Here is a 23,262-nt window from a genome sequence, read left to right on the forward strand (position 1 = left end):
GCGCCACCCACGTGACCTCTCCCGTGGCCACTTCGCGGGAAGGACCTTGTCCTGTCACGTGGCCCTGGAAGGCCAATCGCCTGCCTCCGCATTGGCCACCTGTCATTTAAAAGAAACAACCCCAGCATTAATAACTAGAAGGTCCCTCGATTTCCTCACTTCCGGCAGGCCAGGGACTATGCTCGTGACTCGGCGCATGCGTCCCATGAGCGAATGAGCAGCTGATCGCCGCTGCTGCCATTGAAGCGAAGGGAAAAGAAGTGGTTCGGCTACGCCCGCCCCAGGTGAGACTCTCCCCCCGCCCGGCCGCGAGACGTCGTCACCTGGCAGATGTGGGAAGCGCCGAGCCGGGAGTGGGCGGGGCTGGCCGAGCGCGCGGGGGGCTCTCCAACCTCCCCCCCCACCCCGGCGCGCGCCCGTGACGCCGCCGGGCCATGCTGCTCGGGCAGCGCAGGGCCGCGGTGACGTACCCAGGCCCGCCGCGCCGCTCTGGCTGCGGCGTCCGGGGCGCGTCGCTCCGGAGCCCGGCGGCCTGCGGGCCCCTGCTGCGACTCGCGGCGGGGGGAGGCGCGGCCGGGGCCGTGGCCTGGGGGGAGGGGGAGGTGTCGCGCGCGTTGCCGGCCTGGGGGCGGCTGGCGCCGCGGGAGCTGAGGCCGGTCCGTGCTTACGGGGGTGACCCAGCACGGGGTGGGGAAGCCGGGCTGCGGGGCTGACGCGTGACCGGCGGCCTGGGCACCCTGCCGGTTGCTGGACGAACGAAGACGCGCCCCTGTTGCTGCGGTCCTGGGGCCAAGCCTGGCAAATAAAAGCAACGAAACCGCCCCGCTGAAATGCAGAACAAGGGGGCGGGGGGGGGGGCGGCTAACCTGAGGCTGGAAGGTGGCAGCGTTTAGCAGCGGCTCCGTTGCGGTGTCTGGTGTTGCACAAGTGACGCCTGTAAATGCTGCTGTGCGGGCTGATCCTACTATTGAGTGGGTCCCCCGTGAAGGAATTAGTGTTGCAATTTCGAAGGCCCCAGAGAACTTTCATTTCAGCAATGGGAGAGTAAGAGAACGTGAAATGGCTCTTGAATCTCTTTAATCTAGAGCTACACTGGCTGTATGCTTCCAACTACTTTGATAGTTGATCTGAAGTATCTCTATATAGTCTCCCCTTTCCAATGTCTTGTACTTACCTCATCCAAACACTGTTCTTAACTAAGGGAAGGGGATGTGGATGTTTCTGTTGGCATTGAACGTTGTTGTTTGAAGCCACTGTAGATCATCTGATAAGGTGACTCAGTCCCATAGGGAGAGTCACTATATGGCTCCCTATCCAGTGTCCCCACTACACTTGTCTTGGCATGATCTGGTGGTATGAGATCATAAGAGTGGTTTTCTAATTTTCTTAGCCCCTCCAGCTTTAGACTGTCTTATTCTGGAATAAGTGTCTCCACATGTGGACTGGTTCCTGAAGAGCTCCATGTGTAGACCAAGCCCTGACTTCTTAGGCTCTTATTAATTTTCATTAAGTGTTCTTCTCCTGCTCCTTTTGCTTGCACAGGCACAGATAGGCCTGTCAGCCTGAGATCGATCTCAGATGAAATAATGGAATAGCTGATAGAGGACTCAACTAATAAAGGAGGGTAATTAATGCCAATCTGCATGGATTTATCAAAAATAGATCTTGATATTATTTTTGATGAGAATACAAGTTTAATTAATAAAGGTGGTAGTGTTGATGTAATAGACTTATGTAAGGCATTTGACTTGGTACTGCATGACATCTTGATTAACAAACTATAGCAAAACAAAATCAACATGGCACACATTAAATGGGTTAAAAACTGATTAACTGATGGGTCTCAACATGTAATTGTAAATGGAGAATCAGGTGGATGTGTCCCACAGGGATCAGATATAGCATAGGGCTAAGAAAACTTTGGTTTTTTTATTAGAGATAAAAATGAATAGTGATTAAAATTTACAGATGACAAAAGATTGGGGGAGTGGTAAATAATCAAGAGAACAGGTCACTGGTATCTCTTGGTAAGCTGGGGGAAGACAAACACTGTTTCAATATGGCCAGATGTAAGGTCGTAAATCTGGGAACAAAGACCGTAGGCCATTCTTACAGGATCGGGGACTATCTTGGGAAGCAGGGATTATGTGGGGGGGAAACGGACTTTAGGAATAATGGTGGATAATCAGCTGAATGTTAGCTACCAGTACGACACTGGTCAAAGGCCTAATTTGATGCTTGGATGTCTAAATGGGAAAATATAGAGTAGGAAGGTTATATTACTTCTGCTTGGCAGTGGTGCAACCACTGCCGGAATAGTGTCCAGTTCTAGTGTCCACAATTCAAGAAAGATGTTGATAAATTTTAGAGGGTTCAGAGAAGGGCTACAAGAATGTCTAAAAGATTGGAAACCATGCTGTATAGCGAGAAGACGTAAGAAACTCAATCTATCTTATCTTATCTTATCAAAGAGAAGATTCAGGGGATGATTTGATCAGTGTATATGTACCTACAAGGGGAACAAATTTTTGATAATAGGGGCCTCTTTAGTTGACAAAAAATAACAAAATGCAATGGGGAGAAGTTGAAGCTAGACAAATTCAGAGTGGAAATAAGGTGTCAGATTTTAACAGTGAGGGTAATTAACCATTGGAACAATTTACCAAGGATTGTTGTGGATTCTCCATCATTGGACATCTTTAAATCAAAAATAAATGTTTTTTCGAACGGATATGCTGTAGTTCAGGTACAGCTACTGGACTTGAAGCAGGAAATAATATAAGGAAAATCCTATGAGCTCTGTTAGACAGGAAGTAAGACTAAGGCCAGAAGTCTATGAAGAAAGTCTGTCTCTTTGGGTGGAAGGTAAAGATCCATCTTTAAAGTAGCAAAGGGATTGCGTTGACCATGTTAGGTGTGAGCTTCTGTTGGAGGGGAAGAACAAAAATAGATTTTTTTTCCCTTCAACATGACTCCAAAATTTTCTTTCGACTTGAAAATATTGCTGACTTTTTTTTTTTCCTGAGCAGTCAAGTCCACATGACCCATTGGAGGGAAACAGCATCAAGAAAACCAGACAGTGGACTGAGCTGGAATATCATGCCTGTGTGTTTCACCCTTACTCACGGTGTGTTTTGAGAAGTGTGACTACTTCAGACGGGTAGAATAGAGGAAAACAGAACAGTCCTCTTCCTTTGTGGTACAGCCGTCAACTCCTAATGTTGTATTCCAGGGAAATAGTGGATCCAGAACTTCTTGGTCCTCTTTTCCTAGAGGTGATCCGTCACTATGTGTGCACTGGACTTAAAGGTGATCTACCAAGGAAAGAAAATTGGCCTTATCTGCATTATTTTTGTTTCTTCATAGTGAAAACACAAGGCCTGAAACTTTTTTTTTTTTTTTCTTTTAGAGAGTAGAAAATAAGGAACTGACCTGCTGAATCAGAGCAGTGGACTTTTAGTCCAATATCATGTCTAACAGTGGCTCATACCAACTGCCTCAGAAGAGCCGCCCTGTAATAGAGGCAAAAAGGGTATATCCTGCCCTTGGGCGTCCTAACTCTCGGTTGTTAAAAATGTCCTAAGGTTTAAGGGCTTATATCCTTAAACTTTTTTTAAATTGTAACTTTGTATTATTTGTTTAAATGTCTAATACTACTTTGATTTCTTCAGGGCAACTGCACTTGGGTTCCCCTTCAGTGGTCCAGCAAGGGCACCCACTCTAGGTTTCTGGCTCCCCAGCTGTTGCCTCTCTTGGGTGGAGTCAATCATCTCTCTTCTCCGTGAGATATTTCCAGGTCGCATGGTCCCTTGACGATATTGTGAAATCCCCAGCAAAAGACAGGCTGCCTACACAGGCTTCTTTTGACCTCTCTTCAGAGAAAGTACACAGTGTAGTTGCCACAGTATAAATTGCCACGCAGTTCTTTCTAAGCAAGCATGTTTTATTCTTAAGTTTAAAGGAATACAAAGAAAACATTTTAAAACAATTAAAGGACCCTCTCACACATACCAAAAAGCTTAGCAGTGATCACCCCACCTGCAACGTGGACTATGGCAGGAATAGTCTTTTGGCTCGCACTCGGGTTTATCCTTTGTGTCACTCATGTATCCAGTTTGGCTCTTTGAAGAGACCCTGAATAGGTAATCAGCCAGACAATGGGTCTCTGCTCAAAGTGCAACTTCAAAAAGGTGGATTCCAGGTGGGGCATTTGCATTCTCCTCCCCCTTAGTATTTCCTAGGAAATCCACTTCACATGTACACCAGACCCTCGCTAGAACGTGGGATTTGGGATCCATGCCTAGTACCACGTTATAGCGGGGACCATGTTAAAATGAAATTACTGTATACAGTAAATGTCACATCCATAAAGTATAGAAAACCCTAGAAAATAAACTACTTGAAGGAAACAATAAACGAGGAAAAGTGTTGCTTTATTAGAGATTTAAAGTAGACATTAAGAAAAACTAGACTATTTTATTGTAGTCAGTGAGTTGCTTTTGCTTCTTGCTGCTGTGCTGCTTCTGCTTAGCAAACTGCAAAAGACTACGTAGCTGCATAATTTTTATAGGCTCAACGTCTTGCATCTCAAACCATCTCAAAACAGTCTCTAAGCCAGCTACGGTCGCAGTTGACATTGGAACGATGTCCACTTCATCTTCCTCCTCTTCCATGATGAAGGCCAATTCTTCAGCTTCTGGAATGTTGTTTGGTCATACTGCCTGAAGAATTTGGTCATCTGTTAGACTTTCAGCAACGGGATAAATTTCTTCTGCTTCATCGTCGCCTCTTATCCAGGACTCGATATTTTGTGGCAGAACAGTTACCCTGAGCCCGGACAGTTGCTGGCACAGCTCCTGTATCCACTCCATGTCTGTTCTTCCAACTTCCTCTTCTGTAAATTCCTCAAAGTCGAATTCCTTGTCAGACTGATCTGCTTTCTTCATTTTCTTCCAGGAGCGGGTGGCCAAATGACTCTCTCCGTCCCGCCATCCAACAGCGGTTTATTGTTTCAGCGCTTAATAAATTCCAGGAATTGCTGCCAATGTAAAAGAAGTCTTTTATAATCAACTTCTTCAGAAAATCAGTGACAGACAACTTGCTTTCTATCATTTGTCGTACCAAGTTTCGTTAATAGTGCTGCTTAAAAATGGCGATAACACCTTGATCAAGCGGCTGGATTTTTGAAAGTCGTGTTTTTAGGTAAGTATTCAACCCATATTTTACAATCATGGGTTCTGAGTCTTTAGGCCAGAGGATGCACTGGACAGTTGTCTAGCAAAAGAACGGCCTTTTCTTCTAAGCATTTTGCCCTCAAAGGCTTTCGCACAGAAGGGACAAATTTGGTGAAGAGCCATTGTTCAAAAATCTCTCTTGTCATCCAGGAATTTTTGGAGTTCTTGTATGAAAATGGCAGGCAATTCACATTTACGTGATGAAAGCACCGAGGCATGCGAGACTTTCCAATGCATAATGGTTTTAATTTATGCTTGCCTGTTGCATTCACACAAAACAATAAAGTAAGGCGATCTTTTGCCTGTTTATATCCTTCTTTCTTACATTCATCTGTTCTGACAGGCAGGGTTTTATCGGGTAACATTTTATAATTCCTGTTTTGTCTGCGTTGTAAACCTGTTCCTCCGAGTAACCCTCTGTCTGTAAAATTTCCCTCAGCTTCGCAGGGTATGATTGCTTGGCGTCTGCGTCAGCAGAGCGTTTCTCCCGAAACTGCAATCTTAAAGATTCCGTGTCATTTCTGAAATCACCTTAGCCAGCCTGAACTCACCTTAAAATTGCTGAATTCGCCATTAAGTTCCAGGTCGAATTTTTCCCCTTGCATGGCTATAAGCAGACCAGAGATCGGAATGCCTTTCTGCTGTTCTTGCACAAACCGTGTGTACACCGCAGAATCAAGATCGGCATCATTCGCTAAATGGGCTCGTTTTCTTTGAAGGCCATGCTCTTCATCCAGGTTATGAATGCAAGTTCCGTGCTTGTCAGCATTCTTTAGCCATCCACAAAAGGTGGACTTGTTAATGCCAATATCACAGCTAATCTTTGCCTGGGTTTCACCATTTCTAAGTTGTTCGATAGCGTCCAATTTGTCCTGCACCAAGTAAGCCTGCCTTTTGTCTGACATTTTTGACTTCTTTCTAAAGATAAATACCTGTAAATTTTTATTACATTACATTTGTATGGTGTTCTGGGCCTACAGCAATCGTCTTAGGGCTTGTCTACACTACCACACGAGGTCGATCAAAGATGCGCAACTTCAACTACATGAATAGCTGACGCTCTCCCGTCGACTGTGCTTGCGCTCCTCGTTCTGGTGGAGTATTAGTCGACAGAGCACTCAGCGGTCGATTTATTGCGTCTACAATTTTTTTTGAGTATACTGTACAGTACTTAAATTTGGGATCCATGGCCGCGACCGCGTTATATCCGAATTCGCGTTATATAGACGCACGTTCTAGCGAGGGTCCAGTGTATTATCCCCCAAAGGTCCTTTGAAGTTCCTAATATCTCCTAGAGGATGCATTAATCCCAGTTTCCTCCTAAAGAAGTTCTATAGAATCCCACAATAGTACTCAAACATTTGTATTTTGAATACAAATACAAAATATAGCAGCCCTAGCCTCTGTTTGCCAGAAGGTGGGAATGGACAACAGGGGATGGATCACTTGATTGCCTGTTCTGTTCATTCCCTCTAAAGCACCTGGCATTGACCACTGACAGAAGACAGGATACTGGGTTAGATCGACCTTTGGTCTGACCAGTATGGCTGTTCTTATGTTCAATAAACCCCAATGGTATGAAACTTAGTAAGGTTTGTCTAGGATATTGTTGTCTTCTATCACAATGGCCTTGCAAAAACTTTTTTTTTAAAAAGCCGTAAGTTTGTATGTTTAGAACTCAAGCAAGAATTAGACATTTAAACTCTCAGCCTAGTAATATATTGTGGCAATGAGTTCCACAATTTGAATTTGCCACTTTCAGTTTCTTTGAATGTCCCTTTGCTTTTGTATTATGAGACATAGTTGTTAGAAGTTCCCGATTTACCTTACCTATACCGTTTATTGTATCACATCTTTTCTTATCTTCTCTTTAAGGTATGTAGCCCCAATCTTTTAAATCTCTTTTCATGAAAGTTTTTGCAGGCTGCTAATTACTCTTGTTGCCCGTTCCTGAAACCCCTGTAATTTTGTTGTGCCCTTTGAGCTGTGGTGACCGGAACTGGTACAGTATTCCAGGTGAGGGTATACTGTTGGTTTATATAGTGGCATCATAATTTCTGTGGTCTCTACTCTGTTATGAAATCCAGTATATTTACTCTTTTTGACTGCTGCTGCACACTGAACTTTGTACAATAATGCCCTGGTCTTTTTCCTGAGTTAATACAGTTAGTTAATAACCATGTAAGAAGTCTGAGTAGTTCAGATAATTCCCTTCAATGTGGATTACTTTGCATTTGTAAACACTTAATTTCACCTGCTATCATGTTGCCTATTGACCTACCTTGTTTAAATCTCTCAGAAGTTAATTTTTCTCTGGTTTTGACTAATTGAAATAGTTTTCACACGTAGCTTCACTGTTTGCCCCATTTCGAGATAATTAATATCTGTAACTGTGGTCCTAGTGCAGATTTTTTTTTTTCTTTTTTTTTTTTGCCGTGACCATTTGTACTTTGCATTCTCTTTGCCACCCTGAAACTCTATGGATGTCTGCAGACCTCCTTAGAGTTATGAAATCTCAAGTAGTAAGGAAGTGAAATCTAACGGAGGAAGCTATTTTTAAAAACAGTTTTTATACAATTATTAAATGCAAATTACTGACAAACAGTTGGGAGGAATGATCTCTCTGATTCAGCACCATTGTACCTTTTAATTAAGGGCTGAGACTGCTCCCAGGCAACTCTTCTAAGTCAGCCAAGAAGTTCTCAGATGAAAGAATAACAAGACTTCACATTCTTGATATTTTTGAAGAAAACAAGCAGGAAGGGAAAAATCTTTGCCTCCTTCAGATTAAAAGTAATTCTGTTTTTACCCTCCAGTGCTGCTTCTAGTGACTGGTTCTCAAAGCCTCTGCAACATGAAATCGGTCTGGCTTTGAAATGAAGCAATTGGCAATTGACTAAAAAGAGTCTCATTGTGCATGTGAAAAACTTACAATGCACTGGGCAACTGAGCTGAAACTTGCTCACAGTCTAGTGACTGTCTTTCAGTGCAAAATTCCGCATTTTGGGGTGGGGCGGGGGGGAAAGAGTGTTGCATTGAGACTGGGCTGCTGCTTTCAAACATTACACTGCCATAAACCATGCTCATGTGACAACTTCCCTTAAAGCCACATCATCTACTGAGAGGCCTTAAATACAGGGCTCGTCAACATTTCTGTGCCCGACATAGGAATAGTACTTATGAAAGCAAGTTTCTGTGAAATTTAAAAACATTCCCCCTGCCTCCAGTGTTGAGAGCCCGAACACAATACACGGTCAGTAGGGTTGCCAATTTTGGTTGGGTGTATTCCTGGAGGTCTGATCACATGACATAATCTTTAATTCAAGATTAATCTCCAGGACAATCCTGGGGGTTGGAAACCCTGACTGTCAGTGAATGAGAAGAAAAGTAAAACACTTCTCTGATGAAATGCAAATGATGTGGGAGAAGGGGCGCACTTCTTAATATTGTCAGTTGCAGGACCTAAAAGTGTCTGTCTTCTAGATCCTTAACACTTAGTTACACTACATTACAATTAAGATGTCCTTTTTAAAAAATACATGTCCCATGCTATGCGCATGGTGGAGTGGCAGCATCTATGCTATTGTCCTAATGAGAAGGGATAGTAACTGGTATGCCTATTTTGTTGTTTTTGAGGCAACTATTTTAAGGTGGAGGAGACTTCTTCAAAGACCTACTGGCTCTTTGGGGCAGGGCTCACATCTTCCCCTGTCTTTTATGTAGTGCAGAGCATGCTGTTGCCATGTAACTATTTTCCACAGCAAATTCTAGCAGTTGTTACTCCAAGAAGAACATTGGTCTTCATAGCTAATACCCTTCTTCTGCTCACTAAGCTAGAGAAGGTTTTTAATTTTAACAGCATTAAATCACCATATGGACTTATTCCTTATCTTACCATGAGTTCATTCCCTATTTTAAGCGATAAGTAGTATTGCAGTTTCTTTCCCCTGTTTCTTCCTGTAGCAGCGGTGTTCCATTCACAGGTTGCTGTTGACTGAGCATTAAGAAACAGTCATTCTTTAAAACTGCGCTAGAATTTGCGTCTCGTGTTCAGCTAATTACTGTGCTGCTTGATGTGCAAGCGTAGCTATGTAAAACCACCAAGAAATAGCCAGATAGAACTTGGTACTGAAACTGATGTATGAAATCTGAAAGTGAATTAACTGATTGTATAGACTAACTTAAGCAGCTAGTAGAAAGTGTAGTAAAATTCTGCTTCTTTTAAGGATTTTGTTTAAGGATGTTAATTTCTAAAGCTGAATTTACTAGCTTTTCCCCTAGAGACCTTTGCAGGAAGAACTTGCTACAAACCGTGATGTTCCTTTTACCTCCTGACAGCTAATACAGTGAAGCTCTATTTAGGAACAAGAGCTCAGATGGGCCTGGAGCAGCTTGATTTGCTATTGCAGCATTCTCAGTGCTGTTGGGGAGAGACTGATGAGTCATCAAGTCAGGTGACTGTGTCTTTGCTGTGTGCCTGGAATTTCTTCCCCCTCTGCAGCAGGCTTTTTGCATCCCTCTGTGTAAGGGGGTTGGGGGGCCTTTTGGGAAGGACAGTCATTTGCTACTAAGTGCTGCTACTTTAGTGCTGAAATCTGGGGTTGCTTCATCTGGCCTGTGGATTTTTTGCCTCCCCCTTTCCCCTACAAAGCAAGGTAAGAAATCCTTTGATATTTATGGTATGATAAATCTAGAGTCATTTGCTTCCTGCTAGAAAAAGGCACTTTATGATCATCTCACCAGGGTCTTAATTCCTAAACTGATTTTTGTCCGAGGATATGGGTCTCAAACTTTGAATGGAATTGAACGTCTCTCCATCAATGATCACATATCAAATTTAAAAGGCAAAAGATAGTAATCATGACAGAGAATATTGGGTGCTTTCTTACACTGGCAGCAGAAAATCTTTCACTTCTTGGGCGTCTTCTCTGCAGTCAAATGATTTTACTGGGGGGAATCTAGGTTGAAAACTACTGGATTTGGGGCTTTTCTGTCTGTTACTTATGGATTCCCATTATAAAATGACTAGTTAGATTCATGGTATACTTGCATAGCTTTCAACCAGCTAAGTCTGAATCTGGTTGTGTTCTGAGGTCTGCTATTACAGCAGGGTTTCGGACAGAATACGTTCATGTTCTCTCTAGAAGGCCACTCTGAAAGGATCTTTAAAATCAGGTTTTTTCAGCTTTTTATTAAAAAACCAAAACTGGTCAGTAATGCTTGTTAGTCTGTTACATTCTATGTAACTGCTCTGCTCACGCTGCAGGTAACCAAGGAAAAGTGAACTGTGTGTAATGTTTAACCTCAGGGGCTGGGGGAGTCCTCCTTAAGGGACTAAAAGAATTTAGTAAAATCCTTGTGTCCAGCTCTGTTAACGTATTAAGGTGGTCTTGGCTGATGAAGGTTGGTAGTGTGGTGGTGGTTAAATGCTAAACACAATCACGATCTGTGCTCATAGTGCAATGCTGGCTGGCAGATAGCAGCCTCCCATAGCACATGGATATGAGTTCCACCAGTGTGGGGGGGCACAGTACAGAATATAGTGACAGTCTTGCCCCCAAAGGAGTTGACCGTACAGTCTGAGATGAAAACCTACAGAACCAACCTGAGCACTAGCTACCAGGTATCTCAGTGGGGGAGATGCAGAGCAGTGGTTTCTGAATAGTGTTCAGTATTTCAAGGATCATAACCTCTTGAGAAAGGTGTCAGTGCTTCTGGGGCTTGTGGCTTGGTGCAGCAGGATGTGGAGGCTGCTCTGAACATGTGGGAGAAGGATCCGAAGGGAGTGCTGAAGCAGGTTTCGTTGCCAGGGCAGTGGAAACCTTAGCAGTGGATGTTGGTTTTGGAGAGGTGTAGGCCAGAGCAGTGCTGTGCAGACATTGGGCATGCCTACACTGCAGCTGGGAGGTGTGATTCCCAGCCCAGATAGACTCACGCTATGTCAGCATGTCGAAAATAGTGGTGTGGTCAGTGCAGCATGGGCAGCCATTTGGACTAGTCACCCAAATTCAAGCCCATCCACCCCATGGGTCTGAGCTCAGGTGGCTAGCCTGAGCCACTGCTTGTGCCACAATGTCCCCACTACTATTTTAGCGTGCTAGTTGGAGGTGTGCAAGTGCGAGTTGTACCTCCCAGCTGCAGTGTAGGCGTATCCTTAGAGGTCAGGATGAGGAGCTTGAAATGGTTGGGTCAAGGGCAGTCTAATGGAATGATTCCAAAACACTCCACCTGGAGAGAGTGGTGGGTGGGGAAAATTACTTTGGTAGCCTTCTGGACAAAGTACAGGGAAGTAAGTGGGGAGTGGGAATGCTAGAGAAGTGGAGGAGATTGACCGTCTGGATGAAAGATGGACAAGATCTAGGTAAGGTGTTTTTGCTGCAGGTCTAAATGCACGTGCTTGTCTGTCCTTGGAATGATTGCTTTTGCCGCCTGCTGTGAGCTCTTCAAAAAATCTGACTGAAGAGGAGTTAAACCCTTTCAAATAACCTCACTGGCTTTGGCTCACAGCTGACCTTCCTGATCTGAACAGTTTGTGTTTGAGCTCCAGAAGGAGCTGACCTAGAATGGTGTGACCTGATCCAAGTCCCTTGTATGCCTCTGTTAACCTAGATGGGAATATGGATGAGGAGGAGCAACTTTTTACCTCTCATGGTTCAGTCCCATCAGAATGTAGATTGGTCTTTGCTTCACCTTTTTAAGGATTGTGTAGGTAGGAACTAACCCTGCCATAGCGTTAATGGCTCTGGAGCGTCCATCTGTGAAGGATCTCTTGGCGTACACGTTCTGGGTGGAATTCTAAGTCCTGCTGCTTGTTCAGTGGGGCATGTGGAATAATGCTGCCGGAGCTTCTGCTGCACCGATTCCCTTGCCTGTGACTCCTGAGCTTCAGGTGGCCTTTTGGTCACGACACCCTCTTGGAGTTGTCAAATAGCTGACGGAATTCTCAATAAACTTTTTGAAATTGGCTTCTAATGCTAAGCTACACAGTCTAGTTTCACAGTGCTGAGGACTCCACTCTGTTCCTGAGGTCCTGCATGGTCACAGGACACTTTGTGCCCAGAAGGACTAGGTAGCTCTAGGAACTAGAAATGGAACACCCAGTCTTTCATCTCTAGGTTACCAGTTCCCATTCAAGTTGGCAGGGACTGTCATGATCATCTCTTTGATGGCTAGAGAAATGAATAAATGGGTATCCACATCACACAAACCACTACCATGAGTGAGCACTTGGGCTTGAAAAACCCTGCTTGCTCAGGGTGAGTAGGAATTCTGGCTGAGTGGGGCTAGGGAAAAGCAGAGGGCCCATGTACAATGGAAGAACTGGGAGACCGTGCCCTATGTGCCCTGGAGAGCAGCAGCCTTCTCCCTACTATCCCTAGAGAGCAGACTGGGAAGAGCAACCCTGCAAGGAGGGTGGGATAGGTGAGATAGAGACACTGGGCATAGGGTGCGCTGTGAGCCTGAACTCAGCTCTCCAGGGTTGGTTTGATGGTGGGGATGAACTGCTGTTGGCTGTATCCGATCTGCCCTGTGGATACACAGAGCAGCCAGTCTCCAGGGCTTTTCCCGACACTTTATTTTGATTTGTTCTGGGAGTGAATTAACATACGAGTAGCAAGTGATGCCCACTTAGATCAGTAACATTGTGAGGAGTTTCCAAGGTAACACACACCAAGCAAAGGGCTGTTATCCGCACCTAAAGCGCAGTGCAGCCCTACTGCCAGTTATTACAGGAAGAACGTGCATCTACAGTCTGTTCGTGGCCAGTCAATGAGGAGCTGTTTTGCAAATCTAAATCTATTTTTAAGTCTTTCCAAATTAGTAAGTGTAAGGCCTCCTGTTAGCCCTGCAGCATCTATACAGCTGTTTAACAAGGGAGCATATAGCAGTTGGATGCCGTGGTGTTGGCATCACTTGACTTGTAGAAGGAGTACATTTGCTGTAGCAGTCACAGAGAGATAACAAACGCTGAAAAGTGACGCTATAAAAATGCACTGGGGGAATTCCAGGCATAGTGGTACTTTAGGCTGGATACAGTACTTACGCGGCTCAGAAATGCTGGTTTGAAAGTTGTAAAATCACTTATCATTCTAGTAAATGTTGCAGATTGAAGTGAGCCTTTCAGCAAGGGGGAGGGGAGTGGGAGATGAACTTTGGGCTTAAAATAATACATTCAAAGCATAGTTTGCTGTACTTAGTGATTTCTGCTGTTAAAATCAGTGTGGAAGCAGTTCCATAATAAGCTCTTTGTGACACTGTCAGTACAGGGCCCATGTTATTGGTAATAAAGCTTGCTCATACTAGTATGTCTTGCTGAATTAAAAAACCAAGCAAACCACTCTTGACTATAGCTGGCTATGAATTCATAGTGGTGGAGGGGGGAGTTAAGGTGCATCAATCCACATGAATTTTGAGACTCCTGCACTGGTCTTTCTGTTAATTGGAAGCACTGGAAAAGGGGAGCCTGCTACTCACTGGGTTAGGTCTCTTCCTGCTCTGTATAGAACGAACTGTTGATTGTCTTCTTACTGGGCAGGTAAACTGGGCAAGATGAACTTTTCCAAGCTACCCAAAATCCGAGATGAAGACAGGGAGAGCGTGTTTGGCTACGTCCATGGAGTCTCAGGACCTGGTAGGTGCTGCTTGGTTGGGGACGGCCCACGTGGGTTCAACATTGTATTATGAAAACTGTTTAATGGATCTTTACATCCTCTTGGAGGAAGCACAGTGAAGCTTTTCTAAGTGGTTAATTGTTCTCCCCCCCCCCCCCCCCCCCACTCTACCTAGCACAGAGCCCTCAAAGAGCTGTCTGCCGCTTTACACGCGTGTACTAAATCGGGAGCCACCAGCATGGGAAATGTCAGCAAGGTGTTACAATGTATTTTATTTATTATACATCAGCCACTGTGAATGCATGTCCTCCTGTATGTCAAACCCTGTGTATTAGAGGGCATTGTATTGAAGGAAGCAGGACAACTTTAGGAATCTCTTAAACATAACAGTTACATTTAATTCATAAGCCAGTGTATAAACTGTTGTAGTTAGTTTCTGGTCATTTAGGATAGTGAAGTAGCTTAGGGCCAAAATATAATCTGCTTTAAAATAGTTCTAGTCAGGTGGCAAAGGCTCTATCAACTTTAAAGATCTGTTTAAAAATCATCTGTCACTTTCCTGCAAAATCAAACCTATCAAATACAAATAGTAACAATAAATGGCACAGTCCCTGCCCCAGCACACTCCATAAGTTAAATAGACAATACACCAGATGGTCTGATGTCAGATTAGTGGGGGGTGTCTTGTTTTGTTTTTTTACTTTTTTCCCAGAGGTGAATGTGCTCATGATGGGCTTTGGGGAAGGAGTGTCTTTATAGAGGGATTTGGGAGGATAGTCATTTAGAACCTTAAACCTTCTTAATCTTGTGCTGAGTACAGGGCATATCCTGGATATGAATTACAGCTGTCTATAGACTACTGTGGTATGATGGTGCCTGGCCATAGGCCCCAGAGAGCAGGAATAATAAGCACAGGACAGTTTTGTTTTGGCTTATAAGCTCTGCAGTTGTACCTCCCGGACCCGCTTACTACTTACATGGACTGACTGGGTACCAGGCCTCTGCTTTCCAGCACTCTACGTTCTCTGCTGGGTTAGCAGACTTCTTCAGACAAGATGTGAAATGGTTTCACCCAGGTGTTTTTTCTTTTTCAGTGGTCACTGCCTGCAACATGGCAGGTGCAGCTATGTACGAGTTGGTACGAGTTGGCCACTGTGAACTGGTGGGAGAAATTATCCGGCTGGAGGGTGATATGGCCACTATCCAGGTGTATGAAGAAACCTGTATCCTTCTCATTGGTGTCTTTAAGGCCTGTCAAACTAAGTAATCCTAACAGGTAGGATGATGAGTACAGTAGAGCAAATAAACAAACCTCAGTGGGACCAGATCACAGAAGGCATCTCTGTTCCTTATCCCTTACACTGCTATAATTGCACAACCCTGGTAATGACAGTCTTCAAAGTACACAGCTGCTTCTATAAGACTTGCATAATATACCCTGTACCTATTGTTCCAGTTCAAGGCAACTGCACCTGTATTTACCTTCTGGCCCGCGCAGGGCACCCACTCTAGGCTACCGGTTCCTCAGCCATCATTTCTCTTGGACAGAGACCTGTGTCTCACTCCCTCCTGACCAGAGTATTTCCAGGCTGCACAGTTCCCTGCCTACACTGTGATATTCCCAGCAAGCCAGGCTGCCTATACAGGCCAGTGTCTGGGCTTTGCTTCCTTTCCAGAGGCTATGAACAGAGAAATTGCCAGAAGTTACAAGTTACCATACAGCTCTACATAAACCAGCACCTTTATTCTAAAGGTGAAAGCAATACAGAGAAAACATATTAAAAACAATAAAAGAATCTACACGCATGCTAAAAAGCTCACCAGGGTCACCCCAACTCCAGCCTTGGGCTTTAGTAGGAGTCAGTCTTTCAAAACCGCAACTGGACTTTCTCCATCATTACAAGTTCATAACTATCTCAGACGGAGAACCAGAACGCAGACTGGACAGATCAGCCTGTTTCTTTTACAGCTCAGGCCTTCGATCGCCAACCTTCCAGAACAGGTAATCAGCAGAATGTCATCCTCTCCTCAGATACAGGGTCAAAAGGCTAGAATTTTGTATGACTGGAGGTGGGGAATTTGCATAAACCTCTCTCTAGATATTTTCCCAGAAATCTACTTCACATTTGAAGTCCCAAAAGTTCATTCCTGCCTTTCTCAGCATAGTCCTTTGAACTCGCACACCTCCCATTACATCTCCCCCCTAAAGAGGTTACTTATAAGCCCAGTAAGGTTTTTCAAGGATATAGAAGGAAACTTCCATCACACCTCCTTAAACCTCAGTCCTGATTTAATGTCTAACATCAGTTACACTTGAACTTGGTAACTGGACTGTATTTGTTCATTGACAAATACAAACATCAAATACCAGCGCTACCAAGCAAATTCAGTTTTGGGTGGTGGTTTTTGCTTTGGTTTCAAAAAGTGTGTACTATTAAAATATCCTAATACAGCTTTAAAATTGGGAAGGATTCATCCTTTGGGTGGATTCAGATTTCGCTGCTAAACATGAGCATATTACACATGTATCCTTGGGAAATCCATTCTGTTGATCCAAACTTGCTTGCTACAAAAATGTACCATCTAGTAGTGAAAAGAAAAGGAGTACTTGTGGCACCTTAGAGACTAACCAATTTATTTGAGCGTGAGCTTTCGTGAGCTACAGCTCACTTCATCGGATGCATACTGTGGAAATGCATCCGATGAAGTGAGCTGTAGCTCACGAAAGCTCATGCTCAAATAAATTGGTTAGTCTCTAAGGTGCCACAAGTACTCCTTTTCTTTTTGCGAATACAGACTAACACGGCTGTTACTCTGAAACCTGTCATCTAGTAGTGGTAATAGATAGTCTCCCTCCTTCTTCAACATCATTATCGGGGAGGGAGTCATTAAACTTGGAGTCTGCCACAATGTTTCCATCCCTGTGCAAAAGTACTATGTGGGCCATGAAGTCTCACTGAAGTTCTATTTTGAGGGCTTAAATGGAGAATAGACCTCTTGCCGACTGACTCCACAGGTTAATTTCACATGGGAAGAGCCCTTATACAGCCCTCATCACCATGGTATGTGAGCACCTTCCTATAGCATATTAAATGGCAGCTGTCACCTGTGACTCATTCTCTTATCTTCTCCTCAGGAGGCATAAGTCACATGAGGCTCTTTAGAGATGAGCTAGCTTTTTATCTGTCCTCTTTGGATCTCTAAATATGGTTGTGAGTTTCCAGTAAACTTTTCCATTTTGTGGCTCGAGACTAGTGATCATAAGGGAAAATATTTAGTGTCTCCTCTCTGGAGAGTGAAAACATCAATCTTAATTATTCCAGCCTGAGGTATGAGAATAGAGGCTGAATGCTTATCTCCTTTGCAATACAGTGCATTGCACAACCTGAGGAATTGAACTGGTGAGATAAAGCGTCTTTTGGTAAATGTGTGGATGAGCTTTTCCTGAACAGGCCTCTTTAGCTGGTGTGTCTGTAGGAGATCCTGTACTCCGGACTGGTAAACCCCTCTCAGTGGAACTTGGCCCTGGCATTATGGGGGCCATTTTTGATGGTATCCAGAGGCCTCTGACAGACATCAGCACTCAGACCCAAAGTATCTACATCCCCAGAGGTGTCAACGTGTCAGCTCTGAGCAAAGACCTCAAATGGGACTTTTCACCTTCCAAAAACCTGCGGGTAGGCTATGACAAAGCTGCCAAAAATCCCCCAGGCACATTGCAGTGTGGGGGAAGAATGCTCAGTGATGAATTGTCACATTTTCAGATACACTGTGTCTGTGAAACAGAAGTCCAGTGCACTTGAGGGTGGGCATACTGATGGATTAAGGCAAAGTGGCTATGAAAGAGCAGGCCACTGTACCACTGATGTGATGCTAGGTGGCACTGTTGGGAAATACATTGGTACCGATTAAACTGGATGTCTTTACAGTACAATAAAGAGAGTTAATGGGAACATGCTGGGCATAGCAAGTAGGATAGCTATAGCTCTCTAACACATCTGCTTTCTGGGAGAGGGTGGTATACCTCTGCAAATGGAATACTTCTAGCCAAGTGATTTTGTCAACCCTGAAGACCGCCTCGCTGCTGAAACATGAGATCTTTGATCTGATTGCCTTCTTGTAGTACCTCACTTTCCATTGCCTACAAATTGGTGCATTCCACCTCTGCTGTACTCAACAAGTTAGTCTGGCTGGTGGGTAGAAAGGAGTCCAGGGAATCTCCAGTACTCATCTGTAATCACACAGCTGCCTGAGCCTTGCAAGCCTCATTGCATAGAATGGTTGCTGTTCTTGTGTAGGCTGATGGCACGTTTCTAGCAGGGCTGTCACAGTGCTAGTAAAAGATGCAAACGGGCTATTGTGCTGTTACAGTGCCTTACACGGGAGACAATCAGGGTGCTAGATTTAAGGACCGTTTTATAAAGCCTTGTGCTTCTCTCTCTAAACCTGAACCTTTCATTTGTATGATTAAAGGAATACTTTCTTTTCCTGATCCTAGGTTGGCAGTCACATCACTGGGGGAGATATTTATGGATTGGTGAATGAAAACTCCCTTATCAAACACAAAATCATGTTGCCCCCACGGAACAGGGGTACGGTAACATATATTGCTCCGCCAGGGAACTACGACACATCAGTAAGTTTTCCAGATGGTGCTGGCTAATGCATTCCACACTTTTGCCAGAAGGTGTGTACACCCCTTCTGTGTCCTGCAGCACCAACCAAAGCACACTTGATTTCCTACTCCTGAGGGCATTGTGTGCCAAAAAATTAAAAATTCTGTGCACAATATTTTAAAATTCTGCAAAATTTTGTCAAATGTGGAACCTCCAGCTTGGCATTGGGGAGCACAGGCCACTGGCTGCACAGAGATGAGAGATCACTGTGCAGGGCCCCCCCCCTTTCCCCGGACATGAACTCAGCAGTGAGGCTGCACCCAACCCTGACGCAGCGCAAGGACTGGGGCAGCCACAGAAACACCACAGTGCCCTGCCCCTCCATGCCAGGTGTGGGCAGGCAGGCTCAGCAAAGCAGGATCCAAGTGTGGCAGGGCTTAGTGTGCGGGGGGGGGCGGTCCAGGTGTGGTTTGAGAGGGTTCTGTGTGGGGCAATCTGGATGCAGGTGGCTCAGTGCGGGAACCGGGTGCAGGGGGGATCTGGATGCACAGGGGCTTGTTTGGGGGGGCTGGTTCTAGGTGCAATGGTAATGGGACTCTGCAGGGGGGTCCAGGTGAAGGTGATTGGGACTCAGCAGGAGGAGGGGGGGGGATAAAGCTTGGCAGGGGGGTTCAGATGCTGGGGGAGTGGGGCTCAGTGGGTTGGGGATCCAGGTGCGGGTGGCTCATTAGGGTGGTGCAGGGGGAGTGGGGCTGGTGGGGGGATGAGGCTCAGTGGGAGGGTCTGAGTATGAGGGGGTCTGGATGCATGGATGTTGGGCAGATGGAGGAGCAGCGCCCTGTACAGTGATTCCTCCCCCTGCAGCTGAGGAGCAGTGGGCACAGGAAGCATGTGGGGGAGGGGAATTTGCAGAGCTTCCTACAGCTGGGGGAGAAATCTGGGGGTTGGTCTGATGTGGCCCTGGATGCCATGCAGGAGAAGAAGTAGTCTCGTCCTGCTCAGCCGGGACTGGCAGCTGAGCCTGGTGCGGGGTAGCAGCCACCAGCTGGGTCTTCCTCAGTCCCACCCTCTGCCCCACAGTGATTTACCCTCTGCTGGCTGCCCTGGGCACCCAAAACATACTGCTGGGGAGGGTCACATGACAGCTCTTGTGGCTTCCCTTTGCTTCCCCATCAGAAAGTCATTTTTCTGCTGGGAAACAAAGAAATATGTGGGGGGAACATAAATTCTCCATGTGCACAGTGGTGCGGAATTCCCCCAGGAGTAATTTCCCTGACATGGTAAGTCTAGGAAGTGGGCTTCCCCCAGGCTGGGGTAGTACACTGAGGTGTCTGGAAGGCCTATGGCTCTAAAGAATACCTAATCATTAATGATGTGGATTGCTGGTGGGATTCTGTATAGACTTGTGAGAATGAGAACTTGCACATTCCCCCAGCATCCAGCTGTCTGCTTACTCTGGGTGTCTGCTGCCTTCTGGTAGGATGTTGTCTTGGAGCTGGAATTTGAAGGTGTGAAGGAGAAGTTCACTATGGTCCAGGTCTGGCCTGTACGTCAAGTCCGTCCTGTCACTGAAAAGTTACCAGCCAACCATCCATTGCTAACTGGCCAACGGGTCCTTGATGCCCTCTTCCCGTAAGTATCACCTGGGGTTCTGCGGGGCTTGGTTCCGATCTTTGTACAAGAATTCCTTTAAGGGGAGTGGAAAATTATACATAAATCTCCTATGCCCCAAAGCAACATCCCAAAAATGGTGATGCAAGTACTTCAGAGGAATCCCTGGCAAAAGCAAAATCTCACTGTGCACCAAAAGGAGGAGGAAAATGTCATAGTAAAACAGGCCTAGTAAATACTATAACTGGGGAGTCTCCACATATAAATAGTCAGAGTTGAAGGTCTTATCACTGAGAGAGCAGCTTGTTCAAGGGCCTACATTTTTCAAATTGGAGGCCTAAAGTTAGGCACGTGCAACTCCCAGTGACTTCAGAGGCTTGGCACCTGTGAAAACAGACCACTTATTTAGGTTCCTACATATAGATTAAGTGCCTAACTTTAGGCATTTATGCTTGACAACTTTGGCCTAATGTCTCATCTCTCAATGATGCTTCTAAGTTGGATGTTCTCAGCGTGCTCATTCCTCAGACATCTCCATTAGTGAAACATATTTTTGTACTGAACCTGTTCCAGCCATTGTCCCAGCACTAGGTAGTTACTCTGGGAACAGTGGTAGGTGCTGTTGGCATAGGGGAGGGACAGCCTGTTCGTTCCCTTTGTTCTGGCTTGTTGAAATATCACATGCACTCATGACATGGGGTAAATCTGGCTCCATGTGTTGTCTTAGGCAAGTGAAGTGAGAGCCTCAGAGGGCTGAGAAGAAAACTTATTACAATATGCAAACAGGACATCGCTTTTCTCTGTCTGAGTTCAGTATAAACCAGTCTGGCTCTTTTCCTCAGGTGTGTACAAGGTGGTACTACTGCTATCCCCGGGGCCTTTGGCTGTGGAAAGACTGTGATCTCGCAGTCTCTCTCCAAGTACTCCAACAGTGATGTTATCATCTATGTAGGCTGTGGAGAACGAGGAAATGAGATGTCTGAAGTACTCAGAGATTTCCCAGAGGTCAGTATGGGATGCAAGGATTCTTTCCAAATGTTCTTGGCAACAGAGCTGTTGCATGTGTCTTGTTGAGGTGGTGGCTTTGAACCACTGGATACTGTCAGACCTCAGCGGTTGTGGGCCTTGTTTCATGTCCCTCCAGACACCATGTGGCATGGTAATCTATGTTTTGCTATAGTAAGAGCTGTCACTGGCCCATCCAGGGAAGGACATCAGTTTTGGGAGCTCTCACACAGCATTTGAACTAACACTGGGATAAACGTTTGTTTTAAAACAAACCCAAAATAATAGGCAAAATTACATAAATGTTGAGGTTTTAGTTGCACCCATGAAGAAAATCTTTCCAAAAGCTGTTTGAACTCTGCCCCTTTGTATGGTATATACTAGTGTTGAAGTAACTGAGAATGCTGGTGCTCAGCACCTCTGCAAATCCGATCCTAGGGGGTGTTCTTGCAAGATAATACAGGCAATGTGACAATGTGCTCTTCAGTGCTTCTTTCTGTATAAGGGAATCCCTGTCTCTGACTGTTGCCTAATGGTAGGTCTCATTTATGGAATGGAAAACTCGTGTGTAAATGTATTTTATTTATTTTTTAAAATCTAAACCCTAATGTAGCATTAAGAATGTTTTGCATGTCAGTTTATTAACTTGACTACTGTGGTTCCTTCCTGTAGCCTTATGTTTTCAAAGCAGTACCTGCTCTTCCCTCTCCCCCCCCCCCCCCAAAAAAAAAAAAATCCACCTCAGTTGTCGTTGGGAGAGTTGAGTCAGTTCTTTACGGGGATATAATAGTAGGGAGGACAGATGTGCCTCCTGGGAGAGCTAGCTTCTTCTAGAAATTACAGAACACATTGCACAAACATGTAAATAAATTATTTTCTGGCCACACAGGGAGGCCGAGGAAGAGTGTGTAATTAAATTCATAAAGACAATACACTCTGCATTTCCCTCACAAGTTTACTGAACAGTAACACTGCTAATACTAAGATAAGCCAACAAAATGGCAAACGTAAGAACCAGAGAGCAATAATATAGCGATACTGCTTATCTAGCTTATTTACAGGACATGGTCTGAGCACAGGAGTGAGGCCTGGGCCTGTGAGTTCTAATGCCACCTCCTGCTCTAGAAAGTCATTTACCTTTTCTGTCTGTTTCCCTATCTACATATTGTCCACAGAGGTTCCAAAGTACAATTGTTCGTACACCATTTTGAAGGTGAAAGCATTTATATCCGTTCTAAGTGGTATTGATCCAATTACCTGAACAAGCTTTACCTCTAGTAAATCTGTCCTCATCCTTTCACCGGTGGGCAAACAGAGGCATGTAAATTAAGGGATTTACCCAAGTCCCTTGGGGGTCTCAGTAGTAGAACAGCATCTAGAACTCACGAGCCCTGAGTCCAATCCCCTGCTCTAGTTGTTAGACCACTTGTGAGGGCAAATACTCTTGTACTGGGGCTTTTTCTGGCACAGGAGTATGAGGATAATCTCTGTAGGGTTATACAGATTCATGTGCTGCTTTTTTTTGCCTTTTTAGCTCACAATGGAAGTTGATGGCAAGGTAGAAAGTATTATGAAGAGAACAGCCCTAGTAGCAAATACCTCCAACATGCCCGTCGCTGCCAGGGAGGCCTCTATTTATACTGGTAAGAGTTATAAGAGAAGTAAAGGCTACCCGGGACAGGTGTCACCTTGCCCTCCGGTATATCCAGATACCGATGTATTCTCTGCTCACTAGCTCTGCTTAGTTTCAGAAACTGATCTTTCTAAACCTTCCTTATCCAATAGGTTTTGTGTAGTAGTTTGATCTTCTCTTAGATATAGGCTGCCAAGGAATTACATTTGCCATTTTAATCCTTGCCACTAGTGTGGATTTTTTTTTTTTGTCTGCTCTGATCCTGTAGTTGTGTGGTATTAACTCTGTAAAGCTTAGCTCATTCTGGAGAGAGTCTATGATTTCTTGACTGTGGAATACAGCTATGCACCTTTTTATCTCTCTTTACTTTGCTAGCTTCCCCCATTAAATTGGTGGGATGAGGGTTATGCCCTTCATCTTAAAATACAAGCTGTTTACTGAATGCTGTCAAATACTTGAGACAAAATCTGACCTCCCTTAAAGTTATTGTAGTCTGCCGTTTGGAAACCAAAGGATGCGTCCCATTAGCTTTAAATCCCCTTCTCTACTGT

The 23,262-nt window shown here is 44.8% G+C and overlaps 1 protein-coding gene across 2 annotated transcripts in view; it reads left to right on the plus strand.

Moving 5' to 3' along the window:
- The first annotated feature begins 1 nt into the window (after window position 1).
- The window catches only part of ATP6V1A (ATPase H+ transporting V1 subunit A), a 34,616-nt gene continuing 11,355 nt past the window's right edge, over window positions 2-23,262 (plus strand). The window contains exons 1-8 of one of the 2 annotated variants that reach the window (XM_074975066.1): window positions 2-284; window positions 13,771-13,866; window positions 14,941-15,069; window positions 17,309-17,523; window positions 18,345-18,482; window positions 19,943-20,094; window positions 20,916-21,078; window positions 22,613-22,721. In XM_074975066.1, the coding sequence (XP_074831167.1) occupies window positions 13,785-13,866; window positions 14,941-15,069; window positions 17,309-17,523; window positions 18,345-18,482; window positions 19,943-20,094; window positions 20,916-21,078; window positions 22,613-22,721 (988 nt within the window). In that variant the 5' untranslated portion in view covers window positions 2-284; window positions 13,771-13,784. Of the gene's footprint in view, window positions 285-9,674; window positions 9,890-13,770; window positions 13,867-14,940; window positions 15,070-17,308; window positions 17,524-18,344; window positions 18,483-19,942; window positions 20,095-20,915; window positions 21,079-22,612; window positions 22,722-23,262 lie in introns of those variants that run through there. The other variant, XM_074975076.1, reaches the window with a different exon arrangement.

The sequence above is a fragment of the Natator depressus genome, chromosome 1, assembly GCF_965152275.1.
Source record: "Natator depressus isolate rNatDep1 chromosome 1, rNatDep2.hap1, whole genome shotgun sequence".
NCBI classification, from domain to species: Eukaryota; Metazoa; Chordata; order Testudines; family Cheloniidae; genus Natator; species Natator depressus.